At 54.7% G+C, this 21,267-nt stretch overlaps 8 protein-coding genes across 9 annotated transcripts; 4 read left to right on the top strand and 4 right to left on the bottom strand.

The window, feature by feature from the left end:
* Positions 1-293: 293 nt before the first annotated feature.
* KRP23_8436 (putative transporter svop-1) lies at positions 294-2,110 on the bottom strand (the record flags this gene model as incomplete). The annotated part of the gene is made up of 6 exons (XM_067893876.1): positions 294-1,298; positions 1,375-1,478; positions 1,557-1,745; positions 1,801-1,910; positions 1,967-2,013; positions 2,078-2,110. The coding sequence occupies 6 exons, from the start codon at positions 2,108-2,110 to the stop codon at positions 294-296; spliced, it is 1,488 nt and encodes a 495-aa protein (XP_067743364.1).
* Positions 2,111-2,197: 87 nt separating this feature from the next.
* On the top strand, positions 2,198-3,379 carry KRP23_8435 (Ankyrin-1; the record flags this gene model as incomplete). Its single annotated transcript, XM_067893875.1, has 1 exon — positions 2,198-3,379. The coding sequence occupies one exon, from the start codon at positions 2,198-2,200 to the stop codon at positions 3,377-3,379; it is 1,182 nt and encodes a 393-aa protein (XP_067743363.1).
* A 654-nt stretch (positions 3,380-4,033) lies between these two features.
* On the top strand, positions 4,034-4,351 carry KRP23_8434 (Thioredoxin-1; the record flags this gene model as incomplete). Its single annotated transcript, XM_067893874.1, has 1 exon — positions 4,034-4,351. The coding sequence occupies one exon, from the start codon at positions 4,034-4,036 to the stop codon at positions 4,349-4,351; it is 318 nt and encodes a 105-aa protein (XP_067743362.1).
* A 1,150-nt stretch (positions 4,352-5,501) lies between these two features.
* On the bottom strand, positions 5,502-5,819 carry KRP23_8433 (Thioredoxin-1; the record flags this gene model as incomplete). Its single annotated transcript, XM_067893873.1, has 1 exon — positions 5,502-5,819. The coding sequence occupies one exon, from the start codon at positions 5,817-5,819 to the stop codon at positions 5,502-5,504; it is 318 nt and encodes a 105-aa protein (XP_067743361.1).
* Positions 5,820-6,610: 791 nt separating this feature from the next.
* Positions 6,611-13,266, top strand: KRP23_8432 (Myosin-I heavy chain; the record flags this gene model as incomplete). The annotated part of the gene is made up of 2 exons (XM_067893872.1): positions 6,611-6,985; positions 7,045-13,266. 2 exons carry the CDS (start codon positions 6,611-6,613, stop codon positions 13,264-13,266), a joined length of 6,597 nt encoding a protein of 2,198 aa, XP_067743360.1.
* A 173-nt stretch (positions 13,267-13,439) lies between these two features.
* KRP23_8431 (NAD-dependent protein deacetylase SRT1) lies at positions 13,440-14,582 on the bottom strand (the record flags this gene model as incomplete). Its single annotated transcript, XM_067893870.1, has 1 exon — positions 13,440-14,582. The coding sequence occupies one exon, from the start codon at positions 14,580-14,582 to the stop codon at positions 13,440-13,442; it is 1,143 nt and encodes a 380-aa protein (XP_067743359.1).
* A 542-nt stretch (positions 14,583-15,124) lies between these two features.
* On the bottom strand, positions 15,125-17,107 carry KRP23_8430 (Acetyl-coenzyme A synthetase; the record flags this gene model as incomplete). Of its 2 annotated transcripts, XM_067893868.1 has the most annotated exons (2): positions 15,270-15,277; positions 15,328-17,107. In XM_067893868.1, 2 exons carry the CDS (start codon positions 17,105-17,107, stop codon positions 15,270-15,272), a joined length of 1,788 nt encoding a protein of 595 aa, XP_067743357.1. The 2 variants fall into 2 exon arrangements, with proteins under 2 accessions (XP_067743358.1, XP_067743357.1); XM_067893869.1 differs by having other exon boundaries at positions 15,125-17,107.
* Positions 17,108-18,510: 1,403 nt separating this feature from the next.
* On the top strand, positions 18,511-20,493 carry KRP23_8429 (Acetyl-coenzyme A synthetase; the record flags this gene model as incomplete). The annotated part of the gene is made up of 1 exon (XM_067893867.1): positions 18,511-20,493. The coding sequence occupies one exon, from the start codon at positions 18,511-18,513 to the stop codon at positions 20,491-20,493; it is 1,983 nt and encodes a 660-aa protein (XP_067743356.1).
* Between the last annotated feature and the right edge of the window lie 774 nt (positions 20,494-21,267).

Below are 21,267 nucleotides of genomic sequence, written 5' to 3'. Positions count from 1 at the left end.
ATCAGTAGAAACAGTAGCAGCTATGAAGGTCAAACCCAAGAAATTCGCGCAGAAAGGGACTTGTCGATTCAAGAAACGAAGCCAAAGGACGGACAACTTGCTTCGGTCGGTGAAATCGAGCGTGATAACATTCTTCCAACTGAAGTATCGCCTGAGTCCGAAGATTCGGCACAAGTTCCAAAGAGCCCCACACCCGTACATTGGGAGCTAGACCTCTCCAACTTTGCCTTTTAGGTGAATGTAGCATCTGCACAAACTAGAATCTCGATTTACTCAGGTATTCCTGCGCGTAGCTACACTTCATTTTCTTTTTTGGACGCATGCATTCGCATATCTTCCATAGACTCCGGTAGCGTTTTGTTGCTGTAGTCGCGCACCATGACTGAACTAATACTGCCAAGAAGCATCATACTGGCAGTGATAATCAGCAACAGCGTCACGTGAACAGGTGGTCCAATGAGGTAGCCGTTGACAAACTGTGCGGCCACGGATCCCGCTCTCCCTGCGGCCGACAGCGTACCCATGCCAGTCGTGCGCACGTCCGTCGGAAATGACTCGGCAGACATCAAATCAATTGCGTTCCAACCAGCTGTACTGAATGCGTTGAAACCACTTGCCAGGAGTACGATGGCTGCTGCGCCCGATGCAGAGGAGTTCGCATACGCAAAACCTATTGCACACCCAGCCGAAAGCAGCATTGAGATAGCAAGAATCCGACGGCCACCGAGCCGATCCATGAGCAATCCGGTCATGATATTGCCCGGAAGATTCGCGGCGGCATAAATGAAAGCGTTTGAAAACGGGTTTTCGAGACCGATACGCTTAAACAGCAAAGTAATCCAAGTAGCAAGACCGTACGATCCGAAGCTCAAGCAGAACCACGACATTAGCAACGATACTGTCGTGCCACGCAGTATCGGGTCGAACAGCATTCCAAATGCTGATAAAGTGTTAAGCTTCGTTTGAATTCCAACGTTTGACAGTTCAGCGACAGCGGTATATTCATCCACTTGGTTGAAATTGCCATTGGCGCCGCGTTCCAACAACAAACCTGTGGACTCCGTGACTTGCACATCGCCTCCATCATTGATAGTCATAATGGTATCGACCACCATTTCTGCAGCCGTCAGCAGCCGACGTCGCGCAAAGAATTGAGCGCTTTCTGGCACGTATCGGTACGTGAGCACCCAGCAAGCGAAAGTTGGCATCGAGACAATGGCTGCAAATGCACGCCAGGAGTACGCCGACTCAGGGCGACCTAACATAAACCAAGCTAGCCCCGCCGTAAATACAGCACCCTGTGGAGTTCACATGACAAGACAAAACGTGAATGAATGTTGGCAGCCACAGGATAAAAACCGATGCTTCACGTACCACCATCCAGTAGGCAGCTACTATTGTGACGTAGTAGCCTCGACGGTTCGCAGGTACATGTTCCGAGCACAGTGTGAACATGGCAGGCACAGTGCCTCCGACACCTACAACAAACAATCCAGCACGTCAAGAGCCTTTTCCCAAATCATATACACCCCATTCAGTAAAACTAAAGTACAAACCGATGCCAGCACACGTCCGGAAGACGATGAGAGCGTACACATTCGGTGAAAGTGCCGACATGAGCCCAAATACACCATTCAGCAACAGCGAATACAGCAAACTCTTGCGTCGGCCAATGTGATCGCTGAGCGAGCCAAACAACAGCCCACCGGTGAACATCCCGGCAAAGATGGCCGCCGCCAACAAACCTGCACAAATTAGTCGTCACCGCATCGCTTCCATCCATAAAATACCGCCACTTACTCTGCTGGGCTCGCGTCAGCTCGACGCCTTCCTTGTCTTCGTAGACTGCCAAAATGTACCCGATCGCCAAGATCTCAATCGCATCTGCAGCGTTGCCCAGCCCTAAAATACTGCATCATCCGTCAAAAACCACTCGATCTCGGATAAATACACAGCCTCCACGTACAGCACAGTGCGCAGCTGGAAGAATCCGTCGCTGATGTTTGCAATGGCCTACAGTCCACATTAGGATGACGCTCTCCTGCACAAAGGCCAATTGCCAAGCAGCATCTCGTACATGTTGGAGACGCAGAAGCCTCGCACGATCCATCGTGCCCTCCAATTGAAAAGTGAGTTTTGACAGGACGATACCCGATTACCCAATCACGCGAGGAGCTCACTTATCTGGTTGGCACGTATGGGACGGCGTCGCTCCAAGTGGAAGGACAAGCGCGTGGACCGCGGCAGCCAATTGCTGCAGCTCGCTAAGGCTGGGGATTGCGAGGCGCTAGTGGGTTTTCTGAGCGAAACGGAAGCATCCGAACAGGAACGCAGCGAGTTTTTGCAGCTCACGCAGGATCACAATGGCTCGACGGCGCTGCACCTCGCGGCCAGCGAAGGCCACTGCGAAATGGTGCAGTTGCTGCTGCAATGGGGCGCTGGAGAGGTCCATTTGGCCGGCGGACGCAGGAAATATGCGCGCACGCCACTACACGAGGCGGCCATCAACGGCCACTTGGAGGTCTGCCGCCTGCTAGTGGACTTCGGACTGCTGGTGGACTGCCACACCACGAGAGGACGCACACCGCTCATGTATGCAGTGAAGGGCAACTTCGTGCAGCTAGCGCGCTTCTTGGTTAAAGAGGCAGGTGCAAACGTAGACGAGCAGAACGAGATGGGCGTCACAGCCGTGTACAGTGCCTGCCAGGACGGACAGTTGGAGATGGTCAAGTTCTTGGTGCAAGAAGCGCAAGCGGATGTGAATCTGAGCAATCGAACTAACCACGCGCCGCTCCACGAAGCAGTTGCGGGTGGATTCACGGAAGTGGTGGACCTTATGCTGCGAAACGGAGCGGACAAGTACGTCGTGGACAAGATGGGCGTGACGGTGTGGCATGAAGCTGCCGGAAACGGGTCTGTGGACATGCTGGAGCTGCTAGTGCAGCATGACGTGTCGCTACTTCGAAATGGACAGGAGCAAGTAGATAAGGTTATGGCACGACACCCGTTCCATTACGCAGCGGTGGAGGGCAAGGCCAGCTTCATGCAAGCGCTGTTGGAGAAGAAACTCGTGAACGTCAACTTTGTGGACATTGACGGCTGCACCGCGCTGTACTATGCTGCGGCGAATGGTCATGTCGACGTGATGAGAGTGTTGCTGCGTTTTGGTGGAGATCCTAACATCGTCTCTATCCGTCGATCACCACTGCATTGCGCAGTGGAATGGCATCGTGTTGAGTGCGTGAAGCTACTGCTCGAGCACGGTGCTGCGCGTGATGCAACAGACAAAAACGACCTCGTGCCAGCGAAGGTGGCAGCGCAGAAAGGATTCCCAGACTTGGTGGCGCTCCTGGAAGACGGCAGTGCGGCCGCATTGTGAAGCAAGTTTTCCGTGACGAAGAAAATAGCTTGATATGCGTAGTCGCAGTATCTGCGACGATCCAGTCCTCACGGAAGCCGAAGCAGAGTGAGCTCAAACTCGCTGTCAGATTGCGAGTGACGTCTGCTGCAGTACACTTGACTCGACACAAGACACCAAAGTGCAGGCCACACTACCGCCTCTACCTATTCTACTGCATACAGCAGTATTGCACTGTTGCCCACGCACCTTGTGTTCCCTCTTTTTTGCCGTCGTAGTGGCGGTCCTCTTACGACATCCAGCGTCCACTTGAAGCGAGGTTGCACATGGGCCGACGCTGCGATACGTGCTGGTCATCTTGGCGATTACGCAAATGAGTTGACTTGGTGATCGTATACCGACATTTCAGCCAGTGCGCGCGTCGGAACGAAGATCTCCGCTGGTGATTCGCGAGAAATGGTTCTCTTTTTCGACCAATGTGCAGCCGTCAAAAGGTGTGGCCGCAGCCAATCAGAGGGTTCCGTCGACGCGTCTTCGGCGCTGTCCTACCCTGGCCCATGTCTGACGTCGCAGGTCAAAAGCTGAAGCTCGCCACGTACTTCAGAATTGCATTTGCAGTCAAGCGCCCAAGCCCCGCAACACCAACAAGACACTACCCCACCACTACCAGCCATCATGCCTGTGGAGATCAACACCGCCGAGGAGTTCAACGCCGCCATCGGCGAGAAGCAGCTGACGGTCGTGCAGTTCTCTGCACCGTGGTGCGGCGGCTGCAAGATGGTGGCCCCCAAGGTGAACAAGCTGATGGAGAGCGACTTCTCCGGCGTCAAGTTCCTCAAGGTGAGCGCGGAGGAGCTGGAGGACTTTTGTGAGGAGATCGACGTGGACAGCTTCCCGACGTTCCGCGTGTACAAGAACGGCGAGGTGGCCGCGTCGTACGTGAGCTCCAAGTTCGAGAAGGTGGAGGCGTTCATCCGCGAGAACGCGCAGTAAGTGCGGCGCGTCATCATGTTCGCACCGTTGCTGCTGCTGCACTTGTTAGCGAGCTGAGAAGACTGCGATAGTATCGGTCGGGTTCTCTCGCGCGCTTGTCTGATCGAGATGGTTGGTCTGCGCGCGAGTCTGGCTGGAGCATGTCCGAGGCACCTATTGGCGATGGAGGGCAGAGGCGAGAACGCCTACTAATGTATTGAAATATAAAGCCTTGCACCTTGCGATGATCTTTTGTTCTAGAACTGTGCGTAGCGGTTGTTTTTTCTCACTGTAGATGAACGGAACAATGACTTCAGAATAATGAACTCTGTTGTAAAGAGCGATCTTGCACTTCGTTCAGGAAACCAGTGGTGCTCTTTATTCAAGAACGTTTCCTTTAGAGATTTTTGAACGGCACCAGCGATAAAGATTTTGCTAGTGGCGGCGCTGTAGGGATTGATGAATTTGATGGACCAACTGGCGGCTTGTGAAATTTGCTATTGCCGCTGAATAATTTTGTAAGTGATTTTCAATGAAGGGAACCTACAGGTATCTTGTGCCGTAGAAAACGTATCCGGGATATTTGACCATTGCATTGATGCCGCAGCTAATTCTTAAACAATTCCGAATTGCTGTGCCCGGGGTTCAAATGAACTCGTACTGACTCCCAGCTCGAGTTCGTAGACCAGCAGAATCAAATTTCACAAGCCGCCGGTTGGTCCATCAAATTCATCAATCCCTACAGCGCCGCCACTAGCAAAATCTTTATCGCTGGTGCCGTTCAAAAATCTCTAAAGGAAACGTTCTTGAATAAAGAGCACCACTGGTTTCCTGAACGAAGTGCAAGATCGCTCTTTACAACAGAGTTCATTATTCTGAAGTCATTGTTCCGTTCATCTACAGTGAGAAAAAACAACCGCTACGCACAGTTCTAGAACAAAAGATCATCGCAAGGTGCAAGGCTTTATATTTCAATACATTAGTAGGCGTTCTCGCCTCTGCCCTCCATCGCCAATAGGTGCCTCGGACATGCTCCAGCCAGACTCGCGCGCAGACCAACCATCTCGATCAGACAAGCGCGCGAGAGAACCCGACCGATACTATCGCAGTCTTCTCAGCTCGCTAACAAGTGCAGCAGCAGCAACGGTGCGAACATGATGACGCGCCGCACTTACTGCGCGTTCTCGCGGATGAACGCCTCCACCTTCTCGAACTTGGAGCTCACGTACGACGCGGCCACCTCGCCGTTCTTGTACACGCGGAACGTCGGGAAGCTGTCCACGTCGATCTCCTCACAAAAGTCCTCCAGCTCCTCCGCGCTCACCTTGAGGAACTTGACGCCGGAGAAGTCGCTCTCCATCAGCTTGTTCACCTTGGGGGCCACCATCTTGCAGCCGCCGCACCACGGTGCAGAGAACTGCACGACCGTCAGCTGCTTCTCGCCGATGGCGGCGTTGAACTCCTCGGCGGTGTTGATCTCCACAGGCATGATGGCTGGTAGTGGTGGGGTAGTGTCTTGTTGGTGTTGCGGGGCTTGGGCGCTTGACTGCAAATGCAATTCTGAAGTACGTGGCGAGCTTCAGCTTTTGACCTGCGACGTCAGACATGGGCCAGGGTAGGACAGCGCCGAAGACGCGTCGACGGAACCCTCTGATTGGCTGCGGCCACACCTTTTGACGGCTGCACATTGGTCGAAAAAGAGAACCATTTCTCGCGAATCACCAGCGGAGATCTTCGTTCCGACGCGCGCACTGGCTGAAATGTCGGTATACGATCACCAAGTCAACTCATTTGCGTAATCGCCAAGATGACCAGCACGTATCGCAGCGTCGGCCCATGTGCAACCTCGCTTCAAGTGGACGCTGGATGTCGTAAGAGGACCGCCACTACGACGGCAAAAAAGAGGGAACACAAGGTGCGTGGGCAACAGTGCAATACTGCTGTATGCAGTAGAATAGGTAGAGGCGGTAGTGTGGCCTGCACTTTGGTGTCTTGTGTCGAGTCAAGTGTACTGCAGCAGACGTCACTCGCAATCTGACAGCGAGTTTGAGCTCACTCTGCTTCGTGCCTTCCTTTACTGACAATGCTCCTTCACAGTGTCTGGTTGAAGCCATTTAGAAACTACAGCACATGTTAGAAACTACAACAAACTCTATATTATTAATAATAGCCGTTCTCAGAAAGGTTTTAGGCCAATCGCATGCTTCGGCTATCCACATACAAAGCGCGAGAGAGCAGTAAAAAGTGCCCGCCACCTCGGCCGTAAGGGGAGACTTTGCGATGAGCGCGGATGCCGGCGGCCCTCGCCGCAGCCAGCGCACCAACGGCAGCTTCCGCATCAGCAGCGACGAGTACGCACAGCAGCAGCCGCGCGCGAGCGTCGCCACCAAGAAACAGCCCATCGAGGAGGGGGATTTCGTTTGGGTGAGCGACGAGAGCGGCGTGTGCACATCTGCCGTGGTGGTGCGCACTGGGTTCCTATTCGACGAGGAGTCGGAGCAGGAGCAGCACGTGACGGTCGTCCACACAGAGGACGGAGAGGAGCGCGCCCTCCGCGACCAACCATTGGTGAAATTGCCGGCCTGCCATCACCCCAAGCAACTGCTGCCGCTGGAGCTGCACGACCTCAGCAATGTGCCGCTCATGGCTACAAACGTACGGACAGAAAAAATGTTTTGTTTTTGTTGTTTTGGATACTTATTTTATGTTTGTAGGGAGATGCAGGACGCACCGAGACTTTCACGTCCGAGCAATTGGAGAATGTGGCGCTGTATACTTTACGAGCGAGATACCGCATGGAGCAAGTGTATACGTGGGTGGATCGAGTCCTCGTGGGGGTGAACCCCGTCACGCCGCTACCCATCTACACGCCCGACCACATGCAGGCGTACAACAAGAGCAGAGAACAGACTCCCCTCTATGAGAAGGACACGGTGAATGACGCGCCGCCCCATGTCTTCGCGCTCGCGCAGAATGCGCTGAGGTGCATGCAGGATGCTGGAGAGGACCAGGCCGTGATTTTACTCGGTGGAATGGGCTCGGGCAAATCCGAGGCGGCCAAGCTCATTGTGCAGTACTTGTGCGAAATCGGAGACAGCGCTATCCCGCGCGATTCGGAGGCCGATTCAGGTGTGCTACACCCCATTGGCCAGCAGATTCTGCACGCGTTTTCGATATTGGAAGCCTTTGGAAATGCCGCCACCCCGCAGAATCCGAACTCTTCGCGCTTTGCCAAGATGATTTCAGTCGAGTTCAGCAAGCATGGCTACGTGATCGGAGGTGGGTTTACGACGCACTATTTCGAGAAGGCACGCATCATTGACTGCCGCAGCCATGAGCGCAACTTCCACGTGTTTTATCAGGTGCTTGCCGGTGTGCAACATGACCCTACGCTTCGTGATTCACTCGAGTTGAACAAGGGGATGGAGGAGTTTGATTTACTGAAGCAGGCAGACCCGGAGCTCACGAATTTTGCTCTCGATGCTCGTGACTACCGTGACCTTATGTCTAGCTTTTCAGCTTTACGCATCCGCAAGAACCAGCGCGTGGAGATCGTGCGCATTGTAGCAGCCTTATTGCACCTAGGAAATGTGGATTTCGTGCTTGACCCCGAAGGTGGCAAACCTGTCACCGGTGCTAATTCGACAACAGTAAGTGATGCGCAGTCGTGTGCGCTGAAGGACCCTGCACAGATTCTGCTGGCGGCGAAACTACTTGAGGTAGAGCCTGTTGTCCTGGACAACTATTTCCGCACGCGCCAGTTCTTCTCTAAGGATGGCGCCAAGACAGTGTCTTCCTTGAAGGTGGTCACTATCCATCAAGCTCGCAAGGCTCGAGACACCTTTATCCGAAGTTTGTACGAGTGTCTCTTTAATTTCCTTGTGGAGACGCTCAACGGCATTTTGGGTGGAATTTTTGACCGGTACGAGAAATCAAACATTGTGATCAATTCGCAAGGCGTCCACGTGCTGGACATGGTAGGCTTCGAGAACCTGGAGCCGTCGCAGAACAGTTTCGATCAACTCTGCTTCAACTACTGGAGTGAAAAGGTACATAACTTTTACGTGCAAAACACTTTAGCTATCAATTTCTCGGACTTGGAGGACGAGTCGCAGCAAGTTGAGAACCGGCTGACTGTCCATTCTAACGTGGATATCACAAGCGATCAAGAGAAGTGCCTGCAGTTGTTTGAGGATAAACCCTTCGGTATTTTTGATCTGTTGGCAGAGAATGGGAAGGTGCGGGCGCCAAATGACGAGGATTTCGTGAACAAGCTCTTCTCAGGCAATGAAGCCGTGGGCGGACTGTCGCGGCCCAACATGGGGGCTGCTGCGACGAATGAGTACTTGGCACCTTCGAAGGATTGGCGGCTACTGTTCATCGTTCAGCACCACTGCGGCAAGGTGACGTACAACGGCAAGGGACTTTCGGCAAAGAACGCGCTCAGCATCTCTTCGACATGTGCGGCAATTATGCAGTCGTCCAAGAATGCCGTATTGCATGCTGTTGGAGCAGCCCAGATGGCTGCTGCATCCAGTGAAAAGGCTGCAAAGCAGGCCGTTCGAGGAAGCACCTCATCGAAGTTCCGGAACTCCATAAGCTCGGCAAAGGACTCAAAGCAAGCGGGTGAAAGTGCAGCAACTGATGTGTACAACCAGGCGAGCGCCCTGTTGCAAGCACTCAACCACACGGGCAAGAACTTCCTCGTATGTATTAAGCCAAATGAGGAGCTTGAAGAAGGCGTGTTTGACTCAAGTTACGTGATGAAGCAAATCCGAGACAATCACCTCGTGGAGCTGATGCAAGCAAGTCGATCTATCTTCACCGTTCACTTGTCTTACGGTCACTTTTTCCGACGCTACAAAAATGTATGTGGTCATCGCGGTACCTTGGAGTCGCTATTGCGCTCGTTATCTGCTATTGGCGTTTTGGAAGAAGAAAAGTTTGTCGTGGGAAAGACGAAAGTGTACTTGACAAGTCACCAGTGGAAGAAGTTGGAGAAGGCACGCTTCTTGTACCTCAACGCGTGTGCAACAATGATCCAGCGCAATATGCTACGTGGCGGTTTCCGCAAAAAATCTGCGCGCTTGCTGTATGTCATGCGCGGTTTACGTGAGGCGATGGCACAGCGGGATCAGAACGATGTTATCCAGCATCTTGCAAACTGTACACAAATTTTAGGAAAGCGTGCGTCGGAGGACATTCGCGTACTAAATGAGGGTCGGCAGCTGATTACACGCCTCGATGAGGAAGAATACGTGAACTCGATCATTGCTGATGCCACAAGGATTGGACACCCTGCTTTGATTGAGTACGCAGTACGTGTCGCTGAAAAGAGTTCTCCGTGGCTAGCCGTGGATCATTTGCGGAGGAAAAGCAAGAGCATCGTAGCACTTCAGAAGCAGAAAACGGAGAAAATTGCGGCGGTCAACAAGAAACTCCGTGCTTCCATGGTTGCCAACGACCCAGAAGCACTGATGGGTTCTTTGGCAACGCTGGAAGAGCCTTCCGTAGAGTCCTTGGAAAGGAAACTGGCTACAATGATGATCATTCGTGCTCTAGAGGAGAAAAGCGCTGTTGAGTCTGTGACTCATGCGCTTTCAACAATCGGAGAAGAAGATGATGATACTGCAATACTGAAAAAGTTGCTGGGGCCTGCTATCAAAGCGATTAGCTTGGGCGTTGAGGCCAAGTTACCAACACTCGTGGATACACTCGGCATGATTCCTACCAACACTGATGTCACTCCTGATGGTGACGACGAAGACGAGGAGGAGCACCACCATGAGGAAGAGCTACAGGAGGAAGAAGAGAAGGTCGCTCCAAGCGCAGTTGTATCTGTTGATACTGCAAACCTAGTTGCTGCTCTTCAAAAGGCTTTGGATGACGAGAATTTTATTGCTGTGGAGAGGGTATTGGCACGGCTAAAGACTCTTGGTATTCCTGATGGAGATTCTCGAACGGTAGATGCTGAACGCGCGTTGGAATCGCAAACAATTCCTGCGAGTACACATTCTGAGCGTAAGCAAATGGTGAAGTTCCTGGCTGTGGCAAAGATGTCTCAGGACATCGAGTTACTGAACGAAGCGATTGAGGCTGCCGTCGGAGTTGGCCTAGCGAAATGGGATTTTAACTTAAAGAATGCAGAGCGAGAGCGTGATAAATTACTCGACGCTGCTGCCTCTGGAGATAGCCCGGTTCCGGCTCCGGCTGCAGTTGCTAAACCAACACCTCCACGCACTCCTGTGAAGAAGGAAAAGAAAATGTCGGAACCAGCACCAATTGGCCTATTCTTGCAGATTTGGGAAGCTCGTCAAGCCCGTGATCTGGATTTATTGCAATCTTCTATTCCATCCTTGTTAAAAGCTGCATTCGAAACCAAGTTAGCTCGGCTGCAGCAGGTGGCTAGCGTCGAAGATGCTTTAAGCAGGGCACTTGACACCAACGACCCGAAGGTTGTGGAGCACGAACTCGGTCAGTCTATCAGTATTGGATTTTGCTCACCGCTGTTTGCTGCGCTGTTCGACCACTACTCGACGCTACGAAGTCGATCAAGCGGCGAGGATGCGTTTGATGCGACAGCCGTTATGGATGGACTGCATGCAGCTATTCATTTCTTGACTCATCGAGTAGAAGCAAATGCCGAGATACGTGAAGATGCTGTGCAACTACTATCCACCGAGATTGAAGAGTTCTCTGTGCCATCAAGTGGCGAAAACGAATTTCAATATGACGAGGTGGAACGTGAACGAGTACTTCTTACAGCGGGCAACTTACGACGGAGTCTAGAAGCTCGCATCGCGGCTGCGACTCGCTTGGAATCAACTCTTGCGCTCCCCACTGATGCATCGTCGGTAGGTGCGTTAGAGCTAAGCATTCAGGCAGCGAGAGATGCAGGTGTACACGAACGACTTTTGATGAAAGCGGATGATAAAATGGTGGCGGCACGAAGGCGGTCCGTAGTTACAGGCGACCGACTGCGTTCAAATGGCCCTGCCACTCTTACTCGCAACGATAGTGACAGCAGCAGCCTGCCAAGTCTTCACGGCGAATCTGAGCGCCCGCGGTGCGATACAACCGAGTGGCCAGGCGTTTCTGGCGAGGATGAAGGAGCAGACAACTCGAGCGACAGAAAGTCAAAGCTGGGTTCAGAGAAGGATGCCTTGGCATTCAACCACTTCGAGAACTTGCGCGGGTATAATGCACAGTCGGAGCGTGCGCTTGCCAAGAAGCTGTGTTGGGAAAGTCGAGCCATCTCGCAGAGTCTCTCCGTTCTGGATGACAATCCTGACGAAGTGCCATCTCACGCTACGTCTGCATCGGCAGGACAAATGGCGCTCTCTATCAACCGCTGCATTTTGGGATACATGCGAGACCGTATTGTATTTTACCGGGAGATGCTGGCGCAGTACATTCTTCAGATTGGACTGATGAAGCCATCGCTAGTCGACGAAATCTACCTGCAGCTCATGAAGCAGCTCACCAAGAACCCGAAGAGAGATAGCAGCATTCGCGGTTGGTCTCTCTTTGCGATGTGTGCCACCTCCTTCCCACCTTCCCTAGCGCTCCAGAAGTATGTGATCATGTTCCTGAAGGCGCAAGTTGTTGAGTCCAACAGCTTCTGGCGTTTGGTGCGCAACTTCGCGGCCTACTCACTGAAGAAGTTGGAGAATCTGGTGGAAAATGGTGCAACTGGTTTTATCCCCAGTATTGACGAAATCCGCGGCTACGAAGCGCGGCCGCCATTCTTGGCAACGATTGAGTTGCTGGACGGCACTCCGTTGGCAGATGCGTTCCCGATTACTCCCGAGCTCACTGTGTCGCAGCTCATAGAAATTTGTTCGCATTTCCTTGGGCTGGAGGATCACGTCGTCAACTTCTTGGGTCTCACGACAATATCCGAGCGCGTGATTCTCGGCAAGGGCAACTTAGGATCTGCAGCTACGTCGACCACCAGTTCGTTCGTATCAGCGAGCAATGAAAGCAACGACCCATCTGCTGATGGCAATGAGGCCGTCGGAAAAGAAATACCGCCGCCACCAACTCTCACTATCAGCACGTCCACCTCATCAACGACTTCATCGTCATCCCCGTCCAGTTACTTCCACAAGTTTATCGCAGCTCCCTCCTTCTTGAACGCCGATGTATATCTCGGCGATATTTTCGAGAAGGAGCTGATCCGTGGACGCGAAGTCCGGTTCGTGTTCAAGATCCGCCTAAACCCAGTGTACATGTTGCAGTACACGGATGAAATGTACGACCGCCTCGTATACATCCAGATCCAGGACGAAATTGTGAAGGGAAACCTGCCTGTTATGGAAGAGGAAGCTCTACTCCGGCTTTCTGCTTTGGCGGTTGCCGTGGACTGCGAAGAGGTTCCGCCTAATTCCGTGGAGGAAATTATCGAGATGGGTGTTCAGGACTACCTTCCGCACGAGTGGCGACCCGCGCACGACGAAGAGGAATGGGCTGAACTTGTGCTGGATACGATCACGGACAACCTGTTGGACGATCAAGACGCGCTCTTCCCGGTGAGCGAGCTTCAGCGCATTTATATCGAAGAAGTAACGCGCCACCGGTTGTACGGCGCTTGCTTCTTCCCGTCCAAATTGGTAAACCGTGGCTCTAAGCGCGATGGCTCTGGCAACGGACTCAACTACTGCTTAGGCATTGAGCTGCCAAACTACTTCGTGATCGCTGTGAATGGCTACGGCATGCACATTTTAGGCCGTGACGGGTCCATGCTCGCTTTCTGCGAATACACGGACATTGCGTTCTGCAGTGGCGCGTACCCGCAGTATAAGATTTGCTTGAAGAAGGCGTCCGATTTGTCCGCCCCGATGGAGGATATCATCGTGACCACCAAGTTCTCCGAAGAGCTGGACGCTCTTATCGCCGACTACAAGGAAATTACGGCGCTCATGAACGAGGCGTAGAGCTCATGCAACTGTTTAACGCATAGAATGTCGATATATTCATTTCTCCTTCACAAATGCCCTTCCATATACAAGCAGGAGAAACCCTCAAGATATAAATTAACAGCCTTCAGTGGCCTCAGGTTTCACCTTCATAGAGGGGAAAGAACCCCAGCCACTAGCGCACACGGCCGTCAGGAGAGAACACGACCAGCGAGGACGTTCACGAGATTCGAGCTCTCGTGCTCAGGAACAAACACCGAAGTCGGGTGTTCACCAGTCCACTTGGGGACGCGGTATGCGGGGTCCTTCATGAGAAACTGCATCATCTTCTCCATCACCACGTCCGTCTTCTCAAACAAGCGCACACCAGTTTCCTCCGCGCGACGGTCGAGCTTCGTCGTAGTTGGCTGCAAGTTCACAATACACAGCGATCCCGCATAGTCGCCAGCCATCTCCGAGAACGGCTCGACACGCAGCGACGTCCCCAGCACGAGCGCCACATCGGCAGCTTCACACTCGTCAATGGCCGAGTCGATGTCCCCCAGCGGTTCATCAAACCCGACCACGTTCCGTTTCAACCTCCCGTTGCCGTGTCGTGTCCGCGCCCTGAGCCTCTGCTCCACCGACCTCTTGGTGCTCACGCACTCGGGGTCGTCACACAGCCCGGTCCACGGGAAGTCCTTGGTGTAAATCTTCTCACAGGTCTCACACTTGGCCTGCGTCGCGTTGCCGTGCACCTCCGTCAACGCACGAGCGGGCACTCCGCTCTTCAGGTGCAAGTTGTCCACATTTTGGGACACCACGTGCTTCAAAAACCCGAGGCGGTGCAGCTCCGACAGCGCCATGTGGGTCGTCGACGGCACCAAACTGTTAAATTCTGGGATTTCCACCTGCTGCGCCTCCTTCGTAGTGTCCTCCTCGTCCTCCTCGCTGTCCGCGTCCTCTTCCCCGTCCACCTTCCGCCTCTTTTTGCTCTTTAACTTGGACCTGTCAAAGTTTTTCGTGCGAATGCCATGCTCTCCTCGGTAGTCGGGGATCCCGACGGAAGTGCTGATGCCGGCGCCCGTGAAGGCCACCAGGTGCCTGGAATTGGCGATGAGTTCGGCCAGCTTTTTGCACTTGGCGTCCAGCTCCTGGACGTTATTTTGCGCTGGTTTTAGCGCCAATTCCTCGTCTTCCGACTGGATGGGCGACGTCTCCTGCAGACTCTGGAGGTAGAAATCGCGCCGCGCGGACCGCAGCAGCGCCTTCATGGGCGCTAGCTGGTAGTTGTGCGCGGCTGGAAGGTAGTCGTCGCCGTCGCTGGGCGTGCGGCACCGCTTGGAGGCCAACATGGTGAGAGATAAAGTGAGTGGGGCCGTGGAAACGACGCACAGTCCGATGTGCGGGACATTAAGTGGTGTGTAGAACATATTTCGATGGTCGAAAGTTGAAGCGAAAGAGGACTTTCTGTTGATTTGGTGGACGCAAGGTTGGACTTGGTGCTCCGGGTTTTCATTACGAAACTACCGACCGAAATCATCGAGATGCAGGTTGAGCTGCTCCCTATCCATCGAATTATCAACTACAGTCGATCTTCTTCAAGTGTCAGCTCTTCGATAGAGGGCAAACGAACAGCACTTCGACACAGGTTCTAGCGTTAGTTGTGATTGTCAACAAAACGTATCGAAAGATGTGATTTGACGCTCGGGTAACGAGCACTAACACACAGCTTCCAGACATGTTGTTTTCATTAGAAGTGCTGGTAAGCGGTTACGCAGGCCAACACGTTTAAGTATGCTACACGCAACTACTACAAGCAATACGACATGCACGTACGCAGATCGTGAAAGCCGTCGCCAATTAAAGGCAACAAACCTCCGTACCGAGGTTCAACCTAGAACGTCTTGCCGACGAGCGCCGCCTTCGTGTTCGTGATCAGGACTGGCACCACCGACGGATCCGCCAAAGTCGACACATCGCCCAGCGAGTCCTCCTCGCCGTGAGAGATCTTGCGCAGCACGCGACGCATGATCTTGCCGCTACGCGTCTTCGGTAGATCCGGCACCAGCACGATCAGATCGGGCGCCGCGAACGCACCAATGTGTGCGCGCACTTGGATCACGAGCTCCTTCTGCACCTCCGGCGACGGCTTCACGCCGTCCACCAGAGTCACGAAGCAGCAGATACCCTCGCCCTTGATGCGGTGCGGGATGCCGATCACTGCTGCCTCCGCGACTAAGTTATGCGCCACCAGCGCGCTCTCGATCTCCGCCGTGCCAATCCGGTGGCCAGACGTGCACAGCACGTCGTCAATGCGACCCGTGATGAAGTAGTAGCCGTCCTTGTCGCGGCGGCAGCCGTCACCCGTGAAGTACAGACCCTTGTGCGTTGACATGTACACCTGCAAGTAGCGGTTGTGGTCGCCGTACACGGTGCGAGCCATGCCGGGCCACGGAGACCGAATACACAGCTGACCCTCGATGTCGTTGCCTTTGATCTCGTTGCCGTTCTCGTCCGTCACCACGAAGTCGATGCCGAAGAATGGCTTCGTGCACGATCCAGGCTTCATCGGAGTAGCTCCAGGTAGACCAACGCCAATGTGGCCTCCGGTCTCCGTCTGCCAGTACGTGTCGGCGATGTAGCACTGACGATTGCCCACCACCTCGTAGTACCATTTCCACGCCTCCGGGTTGATCGGTTCGCCAACACTGCCCAGAATCTTCAGAGTGGACAAGTCGTATTCCTTGATTTTGTCGTTGCCGCGGGCCATCAACGCGCGGATGGCGGTCGGAGCAGTGTAGAACTTGGTTACCTTGTGACGCTGGATCAAGTCCCAGTAGCGACCGTGGTCCGGGTACATGGGCGTGCTCTCGAACATAACCGTAGTGACACCATTGGCCAGCGGGCCGTAGATAATGTAGCTGTGGCCCGTGATCCAGCCCGCGTCCGCCACGCACGCGAAGATATCATCGTCGTGAATGTCGAATGTGTACTTGGCCGTCAGCATAGTGTACAGCAAGTACCCAGCCGTGGTGTGCGCGATACCCTTGGGTGTGCCAGTGGAGCCCGATGTGTACAGGATGAACATGAGGTCTTCCGAGTTCATGAACTCGGCTGGGCAGTACGGGCGGTGGCGCAGCAGCTCCTCATCCATGTCCACATCGATGCCCGGGTTCATCTTCACCTCCGGGTTGTGCGTGCGCTTGAACACGAACACCTTGCGCACGAAGTCAAGCCCGTTCACGGCGTGGTCCACGATCTGCTTGAGCGGAAGTGTGCGGCCGCCGCGCTTGCCCTCGTCGGCAGTGAAGACCCACTGGGACCGGGCATCCACAACGCGGTCACGTAGCGAGTCGGCCGAGAAGCCAGCGAACACGACGCTGTGCACTGCTCCGATACGCGTACAGGCCAGCATCACGAATGCGATCTCCGGGATCATGGGCATGTAGATGGCCACAGTGTCGCCGCGCTTGACGCCCGCATGTTTCATGGCGTTGGCGATGCGACACGTCTCTTCCAGCAGCTCCGTGTACGTGATGTTACGCCCCTGTCCGATCTCGTCGGCTTCCCAGATGATGGCCGTCTTGTTCGGGTGCTTCTTGACATGACGGTCGATGCAGTTGACGCTCACGTTCGTCTCTCCGTTGAGGAACCAAGCCGTGTCGCCCTTGTTCACAGTACCCACGACGGCCTGGTCGAAGTCGCGGAACCAGTCCAGGTGCTGGCGGCCCAGCTCGCCCCAAAAGTTCTCCGGGTCCTCGAGCGAGCGCTTGTACATGGCCTCATACTGCTGCATGCTCTGCACATGCGCCGTCTTGGCGAACCCGTCAGGCACCGGGTACACCCCGTTAAAGCTCACGCCGGCGCTGTCTCCCATCTTGTTGCGACTTGAAAGCGACTTGGGCAGGTCCGAGCGAATTCCGAAATGACCAGCACATGTGGAGGCCGTTGGCCGTGGTTTAGTTCAACGTGCGACGAGAGAGGGGCAGACAGATGGATGCACAGTCTGTGGACACTGCATGTCTGGTCTCTCGTCAGTGCTTCAGATGTCCGCACAGATCGCTTGTTAAAACTGCGAAATCAACTTCAACGAGCGCCTGGGAGAGTCATCACGTGAAACGCTGGCCGCTCCAGCATCGACTCGAGTTGGTTGCCGCGCACGTGATGGCGATCGGGCCGTGGAGAAACCTCGACGAGAGAGTCTCGGTCGTTGCCGCGGCGGTTAGTCTTGCTGGTTAAACATGCATTTCACGTGAATACCTTGCTCGGCGTCAGTGGGCTTTAAGTTAAAGTTTAACGGCAAGGATCCCGTCCAGCGCGGCCACATGGTAATCACCAGCGCGGGCAGATGGTCGGCAGCAGTGATGGCAAGGCTGGGAGGATGGATGATAAGAACTTCAAGGCGGCTACCCTCGCTTGGAGAGGCGACAGCCTGCAGCGAGTTCAGCCTCGACCACAAAAGTAAATCGCTGAACCAGCGGCCGATGCTGTTCTGATGACGACCACCGATGGACGGTCAATTGGAGAGGCGCAGTTGGTTGGCTCAGCCGTGAGCAAGAGCGGCCGAGCGATCGAGAGCTGCTGCTGCAACCGAGAAGGAATGCCTGTCGGACAGGTTGTCTTCAACTTGCTGTTTCGGCGGTCTCTCAGCGCTTTTCATCGGCGACGCAAGGCCCATTGCGTGTCAGGCGAATGCTGAGCAACGGCGGAGTCGCACTTAGCGTGGCCCTTACTGAGACCAAGCCTTTTAGTTAAAACTGCGGCTATGAAACGCAAGTTTCGGCGGTGGCGTTGCATTTTTAACGAGGTAAGTTTAAATCGAGGGTAAAAGTTAAATTATATTATTAATGTCCTTATTTCTGATGTTCGTATTGAGTTGCCAAGATGGGTTCACAACACGAAGTTCAACATGGGGCTCCTGCTTCTTATCGACAGCCGTCGGTTCAAGCCCCGCAAATACCTGTCTCATCCTATATTTATTTATTTTATCTGGCAGCACCACTATCATCTATTACAGACACGATCAACCCCACAACAGTCTAAAACAACTCTTGATATATTCAGCTTCTATGACAACTATCACCAGGTTAAACGAGGGTAACAAAACACAATCATCAGCCACCCCAGTCGCACGTGAACGGCAACAACAACTTGTTCAGGTCGCTGCTCAAGATCTGAAGAAGAGCAACCGCCTGCTCCGCTGCTAGCTCACCGCATAACCCAATTTACCTCGCCTAGCGCACCACCCTCCCCACACAACACATCACCCGCCAGCCAACCATGGGCGACAGCGCCGGCGTCAGCGTCAACGGAGAGTACCCTCCGTTCCAGGAGTTGGCCAAGACGGCCCACATCAAGAACTTGGCGCAGTACGAGGCCATGTACAAGCGCTCGCTCGAGGACCCGGAGAACTTCTGGGGCGAGTTGGCGCGTGAGAATCTCGACTGGTTCCGCGACTTCGACCAGAGCGTCGTGGGCACCGTGAACAAGGGCGACGTGGCCTGGTTCCTTAACGGCCAGCTCAACGTGAGCGTCAACTGCATCGACCGCCACGTCAAGCAGCACGCCGACAAGGTGGCCATCATCTGGGAGGCCGACGAGATCGGCCAGGGGCGTGAGATCACGTACACGGAGCTGCTGGAGGAGACGTGTCGGGTGGCCAACGCCATGAAGCACGCGGGAGTCAAGAAGGGCGACACGGTGGCCATCTACATGCCTATGATCCCGGAGATCGCTTTCGTGATGCTGGCTTGCACCCGCATCGGCGCCGTGCACAGTGTCGTGTTCGCCGGCTTCTCGGCCGACGCTCTGCGCGACCGCCTCATTGACGCCAACACCCAGTGGGTCTTCACCTCGGACGAGGGCAAGCGCGGCGGCCGCACGCTGCCGCTCAAGCAGATCGTGGACGTCGCGGTCGACGGCCTCGACTTCGTGCGTAACGTATTCGTGTTCAAGCGTACGCACAACCCGGAGGTGAAAATGAACCCCAAGATCGACATTGACATGGACGACGAGATGAAGCGGCACCGTCCGTACTGCGCTGCAGAGTTCATGAACGCAGAAGACTTGATGTTCATCCTGTACACGTCCGGGTCAACGGGTGCCCCAAAGGGTATCGCCCACACTACGGCCGGTTATCTGCTCTACGCCATGATCACCTGCAAGTACACGTTCGACTTGCAGCACGACGATGTGTACGCGTGCGTGGCGGACGCGGGCTGGATCACGGGCCACAGCTACATTATCTACGGCCCGCTGGCCAATGGTGTCACTACGGTTATGTTCGAGAGCACGCCCATGTACCCGGACCACGGTCGCTACTGGGACTTGATCCAGCGTCACAAGGTAACCAAGTTCTACACTGCTCCGACCGCCATCCGCGCGTTGATGGCCCGCGGCAACGACAAAATCAAGGAATACGACTTGTCCACTCTGAAGATTCTGGGCAGTGTTGGCGAACCGATCAACCCGGAGGCGTGGAAATGGTACTATGAAGTTGTTGGCAATCGTCAGTGCTACATTGCCGACACGTACTGGCAGACGGAGACCGGAGGCCACATTGGCGTTGGTCTGCCTGGAGCTACTCCGATGAAGCCTGGATCGTGCACGAAGCCATTCTTCGGCATCGACTTCGTGGTGACGGACGAGAACGGCAACGAGATCAAAGGCAACGACATCGAGGGTCAGCTCTGCATCCGGAAACCTTGGCCCGGTATGGCTCGTACCGTGTACGGTAACCACAACCGGTACCTGCTCACGTACATGGCGACGCACAAGGGTCTGTACTTTACCGGAGACGGTTGCCGCCGCGACAAGGACGGCTACTATTTTATCACGGGTCGTATCGACGATGTCCTCTGCACGTCCGGCCACCGGATTGGCACGGCCGAAGTGGAGAACAGCTTGGTGGCACACAGTGTTGTGGCGGAGGCAGCAGTGATCGGCATCCCGCACCGCATCAAGGGCGAGGGTATCTGCTGCTTCGTGACTCTGGTGGACGGCGTGAAGCCGTCGAAGGAGGTCGAGAAGGAGCTGGTCCAACAGGTTCGCGCTCACATTGGTGCGTTCGCGTCTCCTGACCTGATCGTGCTGGTTCCCGGTCTACCGAAGACGCGCAGCGGCAAGATCATGCGTCGCGTGCTGCGCAAGATCTCTCACGGCGAGGAGGACTCGCTGGGCGATGTGTCGACTTTGGCGGATCCGTCGGTGGTGCCAGTCCTGATCACGAACACGAAGGCGGCGCTCGTCGGCAAGTCGTTCTGAGTGGGCCCGCCTCATTTAAGCTCCCGCTCTTCTGTGTATTGGTAGTCGTCGCTAACGCACCGCACCGCTCGTTTGAGGCGGTGCACGTTCGCTAATGAATTGGTCGTTTCTTATTCGAGTGCCTCGTCATCTTGCGCTGGCTTGCTCAGCGTTCTGCGGGTCCAGGCCGAGGGCGGAAGTTCGCGATTGCAGTCCAGGCCGCGCGAAAAAAGGCAACTGGAAGTTGCCTTTTGGATCGCGTCGAGCAATGCACCGGCTGTGGGAAGATACGCGTCATGGCGTGTCGCACAAGTTCAGAAACACGTCATTTGACGCGTCCAAGCAGCATTGCCGCCTCTTGGCGGGCAAAGTCTCCTCGGTTGTGCTCCGTGACGGCCGGGCATCGAGCGGCGAGCTTGCAGACGCTTTCGGCATGGACGCGCGTTGCGTCTTGCACTGCGACTTGGGGCATTACTGCTGCTGCTGCTGGTGCGGATTGCTGCGGGCGGCTGGGCCTTGCGCGTCAAACCTGCGGCCTGTCGTGCGCGCGCGAGACACTTCCCTCGCCGGACAAGGCCGCGGCGAGCTCGTTTGAGATGGCTCCAGTTTCGAGGGGCCGCTCCTGGTTCGCTGAAGCGTTTAACAGCTTCTGGTGGTCGAGATCGCTCCAGGTTCCAGATCTGGCGGGCGTTCAGCGCATGCAGCGAGGCCACCAGCAGCAGCTTGAAACGCAACGCCCGTAGCCTCCCGTGAGCCCTGGCTGCGATGTCAAGCACTGCGACCGATTTCACGTCA

This window comes from Phytophthora ramorum, assembly GCF_020800215.1.
Source record: "Phytophthora ramorum isolate Pr-102 chromosome Unknown Phyram_PR-102_s0007, whole genome shotgun sequence".
In the NCBI taxonomy this organism is placed as follows: Eukaryota; Oomycota; class Peronosporomycetes; order Peronosporales; family Peronosporaceae; genus Phytophthora; species Phytophthora ramorum.
The sequence above is the reverse complement of the archived record's forward strand: the minus strand, read 5'-3'. Positions and strand labels throughout refer to the sequence as shown.